The 6,133-nt window shown below is 49.1% G+C and overlaps 1 protein-coding gene across 1 annotated transcript; it reads left to right on the forward strand.

Moving 5' to 3' along the window:
* Positions 1-3,038: 3,038 nt before the first annotated feature.
* Positions 3,039-5,018, forward strand: HTR1D (5-hydroxytryptamine receptor 1D). The gene has a single exon (XM_084788336.1). The coding sequence runs from the start codon at positions 3,046-3,048 to the stop codon at positions 4,168-4,170; it is 1,125 nt and encodes a 374-aa protein (XP_084644462.1). The 5' UTR covers positions 3,039-3,045; the 3' UTR covers positions 4,171-5,018.
* Positions 5,019-6,133: the final 1,115 nt, after the last annotated feature.

Below are 6,133 nucleotides of genomic sequence, written 5' to 3' on the forward strand. Positions count from 1 at the left end.
CCGCCACCTTCCATGTTTCTACTTTGCTATTTGAGATGTTATGGAGAGAGTCAGTTATTTGTAGCTCTGTAAGTCCATGTCTCCAAAGGTGAAACAATTAGGGATAGTCGCCTAACTTAGTTCAGGCTGGAAAAAGGAAAGGCTGAAGGCTCAAGAATGAGGTCACTTCCTGGAAAAGTTCCAGTACAAGCCCCTGACCAAGGCCATCTCCTTTGCCCCAGTCCGTCTTCCCAAGATGTCACTGAGGGCTTGCCCTTCTACCTGCCTCTCAGCCTTCCCAGCCCAGGACTCTTCCTGCAGGGAGGTAGGTGGCTGGGATGTCTGGCGCCACCGGAGTGTGTGGGGGCGGGTACACCAGGATACTGTGGGGCAGGACGGTAGCAAGCCCACCTACCAGAGCCTGCCTAAGGTACCAATCTGACTTTACATCTTCCTGTTAGCCACAGGGAGGGAAAGCAGCTGCAGATTTGGAATGGAGCCCAAGGCAAGAGGGGGCAGGAGTTGAGGGTTTTTTGGTGTTTTTTTTTTTTTTTTAATCCCTGGGGCCATACCTGTGCCTTGAGGCTTTTCTTCCTGAATTGCAAAATTTGAAGAAAGGTAGAGATTTTGGAGAGCTCTGGACTCAGTCCTTCTACTTCCCGCTGGGTGACGTCACCTCTTAGAACACCCACTGGCCAATTTGTAACTTAGAGGAGGTATTGCCCACTGGACAGGTTGGGTGACTCAGGCCCTGGGCTGGCTCAGTGCCTGTAACATAGCAAGAACGCCATTAATAATAATAATGGTGGGTGCGCCCTTAGTCCAGCAGCAGGGAAGCAGTGGCTGGCTGATCTCTGTGAGTTCAGGTCAGCTGGGTCTTTATCATGAATTCTAGGATAGCCAGGGCTACACAATGAGACCCTGTCTCAAATTGATGATGGTGATGATGATGATGATGATGATGATGATGAATGCCTTTCAATTTTGAAGATACGTTTTAGAGTTTGGAATTTAGTGTTGTTGTTTTTTTTTCCTTCTTCCTTTCTTCCTTTCTTGGAAATAGGGTCCCATATAACCTAGGTTGACCTCAAACTTTGCAATATAACAGAGGCTGGCCTTGAGCGCCTAATCTTCCTACCTCTATGTGCAATTGGCTGGGATTATAGGCATGGGCTACCATACCTGGCTTACTTTTGTTATCGCTGTGGTTTTTGTTTTGTTTTATTTTTGGGGGATAGGGTCTCACTATGTAATCTTAGCTGTCCTGGGACTCACTATGTAGAAAAGACACAAGTAGAACACACATTAAAAACAGATGTTGCTGGACGTGGTGGCACACAGATGGCTGGGAGTTCGAGGCCAGCCTGGTCTACAAAGCGAGTCCAGGACAGCTAAGGCTACACAGAGAAACCCTGTCTCGAAAAACCAAACCAATCAAACAAACAAACAAAAATAGATGCTGTAGAGCCAGATGTGGTGCAGGCAGATCTGTATGAGTTCAAGGTCTTCAGAGTCCAGGACAGCCATGGCTACACAAAGAAACCCTGTCTCAAAAAACAAACAAAACAAAAACAAAAACAAAAACAATCACTCAGGAACCAAGCATAATGGTGTGCGTCTGTAATGCCAGTATTTAGAAAGTGGCACACGCCTTTAATCCCAGCACTTGGGAGGCAGAGGTAGGTGGATCGCTGTGAGTTCGAGGCCAGCCTGGTCTACAAAGTGAGTCCAGGACAGGTAAGGCTACACAGAGCGACCCTGTCTCAAAAAATCAGGAAAAAAAAAGGGAAGAAAGAAAGAAAGAAAGAAAGTGGAGGCAGGAGGATCAGGAGTTCAAAAATCAACCTAGATACTTCAAAGAGTAAATTTAAGGCTGTCGAGGGCTACGTGTGACTCTGTCTTTAAAAAGCACCATTGTTCCCCGCCTTTCCTCACATGCCATTAGTGCTCACTCTAGGACACTTGGAAAGTTCGGATGAATAGAAGTAAGTGACCCTGTGCCCTCTGACAATGTGTGGACAATGTGGTGTTCCTTCTGGGAGCCTTTCTTTCCCCCAGGTCTGGCTTGGCTTGTTTAGCCTCCAATGCTGCATAAACAGAGTGATGCTTTCTGATTCAGTATGCAGCGCTGACTTCATGTGCTTGCAATAAACCTATGATACTACCAACAGCTAGGACACTCTGTCCCCTCTGGGAATTGTGTGGGTGGGGCACATCACCACAGTCATGTTCTCAGTGGCGAGAAAGTCAAGTTTACAGTCCTGGGGGGACAGCATGAAGCTATATCTTTTCCATCTTACCATTTTAGGGCTCAGCATCCTCCTTTTAGAATCTAATTCTACTTTCTTTTTCTTTTTCCTTTCTCAAACCTCAGAGCTTCTGAACACGCATGGCTCTGTCTCTGTCTCCTCCGTGAACCAGCGGTGACCCATTTGTTTTTTTGCCTTCTCCCAGCTCATGCATTCTTTGAGTCTTGGTAACGGGAATGTTTTGTCTGGTCGGATTCAAAACCGTCAGCAGGAGAGAACCAACACTGAGGACTCATGACGTGTCGGGAGGATCCTGGGAAAATGGAGCTGCTGGCGGCGCACCTCTGAATCAGCTGGTCCTTCTTGCCTCCCAGTTTTCAAAGCTCTCTGGAGGAATTGACGTGAAGTCCAGAGTCTTCTCTAAGTATGAACAGGGAAATGGTGAAGTTTTTGTTAAATAGGTTGACATCTGATGTTTTGAAAAAGAGCTAGAATTGCCAAAGACAGGAACCCCAGAGCCCTACCCATCCTCCTGTGAGACCCTGGTAATTGTCTAAGAAATCTATCATGTGTCTACCAGGCTGGGAAAGGTTCCAGAACCTCAAGGTGCGTTGGGTTTCATCTGCTTCCAGAAGCAGCTAGCAGTGGTCTTGATGTTCCTTCTGGGCCACGCCTTGAGGTCTCTCTGCTGTGCTCAGTTCTGACTTATGGCCTCCACGATTGTGAGGCCGAAGGATGACCTTGCTCTTTGGGTGGGGCAGCGGTGAAGGAAGGAGCTGTGAGTGTAGAAGTCTGTGGAAAGAAAGAAACACCGAGCATGTCTCTGGCCAATCAGTCCATAGAAGGCTTTCCCCCGGAGGCCTCCAACAGATCCCTGAATACTACAGGGGCTTGGGACCCACAGGTCCTACAAGCGCTCAAAATCTCCCTTGTGGTGGTCCTCTCCGCTATCACCCTGGCCACGGTCCTCTCCAATGCCTTTGTACTCACCACCATCTTACTCACCAAGAAGCTCCACACCCCGGCCAATTATCTCATTGGCTCCTTGGCCACCACCGACCTCCTGGTTTCTGTCTTGGTCATGCCGATCAGCATAGCCTACACCACCACTCGCACCTGGAACTTCGGCCAAATCTTGTGTGATATCTGGGTGTCTTCTGACATCACCTGCTGCACGGCCTCCATCTTGCATCTCTGTGTCATCGCTCTGGACCGATACTGGGCCATCACTGATGCCCTGGAGTACAGCAAGCGCCGGACAGCTGGCCACGCGGCAGCCATGATTGCGGCAGTCTGGGCCATCTCCATCTGTATCTCCATCCCACCACTGTTCTGGCGTCAGGCCACGGCTCATGAGGAAATGTCCGACTGCCTGGTGAACACATCTCAGATCTCTTACACCATCTACTCCACCTGTGGGGCCTTCTACATCCCGTCCGTCTTGCTCATTATCCTGTATGGCCGCATATACGTGGCCGCCCGGAGTCGGATCCTGAACCCACCCTCCCTCTACGGGAAGCGCTTCACCACGGCACAGCTTATCACGGGCTCCGCGGGCTCCTCACTCTGCTCCCTCAACCCCAGCCTCCACGAGAGCCACACACACACAGCCGGCTCCCCTCTCTTTTTCAACCAAGTGAAAATCAAGCTCGCTGATAGCATCCTAGAACGGAAGAGGATCTCTGCAGCTCGAGAAAAGAAAGCCACTAAAACCTTGGGCATCATTCTGGGAGCCTTTATCGTCTGCTGGCTGCCTTTCTTTGTGGTGTCGCTGGTCCTCCCCATCTGCAGGGACTCCTGTTGGATCCACCCGGCTCTCTTTGACTTCTTCACCTGGCTAGGTTATTTAAACTCCCTCATTAACCCCGTCATTTACACTGTGTTCAACGAAGACTTTCGACAAGCATTTCAAAAAGTTGTCCATTTCAGGAAAGCCTCCTAGTCGGATTTGGGGGTTTATCTGTTATGCCCTGTAACCCGGCTGGGTTTGCCTTTTTTTATTTTTATTTTTTTTTTAATTTATTTTTTATTACTGTTGTTTCTCTGAGACCTGGGCTGATGTGTGCCGTCTTGGGTCTTGGATTAGTCAATAGATTTGTTCTGTGTTCAACTGCCAGCATCTTCTAGACTTCGGGATCGCCTAAAGCTAGGCCATTGTGTGGAAGGGGGCAGGACTGAAGACATCCCTCGCCACAATAGCCGCATGGTTTTCTGCATTGGAAGAAATATAAGCTACAGGACTAAGGTGAGAAACTGTCTTATTCTCTCGCAGGCTCAGAGCCAAGGCCTTCTGGTCTACCTAGGGTTTTACAGAGGGCTGTGGAGAAGGGATGGGATTGATGTCTTGAATAAAAAGAGAATTTGGAATTATAAAGGAGGGGCCCCCATCTCCTGTAGCTCTTTGATTAGAAAACAACATCCGGGAACTGTGTCCACTGGGTCTCTGTTGTCCATAAAGAAAGAGGTACCAGTGACACAGAGTGACATGGAGAGAGAGGTTTAGAAGGTGGCAGCAGGGGAGAGGGATTCTTGGGACCAGACCCACTACTCTGCATCCTTCATTCTTCCCCTGTCTCTATTACATAATGTCCTGAAGTTAAAACCCACACCATGCCACTCAGGAAGACTGACAAGTGTTGGACCCACCAACCTTTGAATGGGACACCCCGTTCTACCGGCTCTGATTTTTTTTTTCTGAATTATTATTATTATTATTTTTTTTACAACTCATTGTCATCAGAGTTCTTACGATGTTGAGTCTTATCAAATAAAAAGCATGAGATATAGTGAGCAGTGGTGTCTTTACAAAGTTATTTGTTTACCTGTTGTTTGGTTATGTGTGTATATGGTGTGTGTGTGTGTGTGTGTGTGTGTGTGTGTGTGTGTGTGTGTGTAAAGGTGTGGCGTGCTACAGTGCATGTGTGGAGGTCAGAGGACCACTTCTGGCGTCAGTCCTCTCTTACACCTTGTTTGAGGAAGGGTCTCCCTTGTTTCCAGCGCTGCCTTGCATGTTCTCAGCTAGCTAGCCCACAGGCTCCAGGGAAGGGCGTTCTGTCTCCACCTCCTGTCTCATCACAGCAGTGTAAGGACTGCAGACATGCACCTCTGCATCCAGCTGTTGAGGCAATGGAACTCACTTTGTCATACTTGGACAGCAAACACTCTCAGAGCCACCTCCCCCACCCCCGACCCCCTTTACCCCCACCCTCCAGCCTTCATGAACCATAAAGTCTTTTTTCCTCTTCTGCCCTGATGTGCTACAGACTTTCAACTTAATTCGGTTCACAGCATCCACTGAGCACCTACCTCACACCAGGCCCTGTGCCCAATGTCTTAGTTAGCATTTGTTCTAAGAGTGAGCCTAGTCACTGTGGAGGCCTGTGGAAATGTGACAACTGAAAACTGAGAAACTGGGCCTGGCAAGGTGGCTGCTCAGTGGGTAAAGATACTTCCCACCAAGTCTGAAGACCTGAGTTTGATTCCCAGAACCCACATGGTAGACAACCATCTCCCTCAAGTTGTCCCCTGACTTCTGCACATGATCTCTTCCTCCTCATCTTAAAAGTGCGAGAACTATGTCTGTGGCTGGAGGAGGGCTTTGTTAAGAGCCCCCGGTGGGAGGGCAAAGGGACTGGAGTTGCCATGAGGTGTCTGAGGAGAATAAGCAAAGCAGAGGAAAGCAGGGCACAGGGTCCCAGGTGAGACAGAGCATCGGAGCCTCTGAGGTATCCCGTGAGGCCTCAGCCACAGGGAACAGATGTGTGAGCCAGATGTCAGGAAGGCTGGGAAGGAGAGAGGGGCTGCCCAGAAGGAGAAGTTTGTTCAGGATGTATTCCAGGGCCCTCCCGCTCAGAGTCACTCCACAAGCTTGCTGACCCTGGATCCCTGCTCTCAGATCCACTGTT

This window comes from Acomys minous (assembly GCF_964271855.1).
Source record: "Acomys minous genome assembly, chromosome: 6".
NCBI classification, from domain to species: domain Eukaryota; kingdom Metazoa; phylum Chordata; class Mammalia; order Rodentia; family Muridae; genus Acomys; species Acomys minous.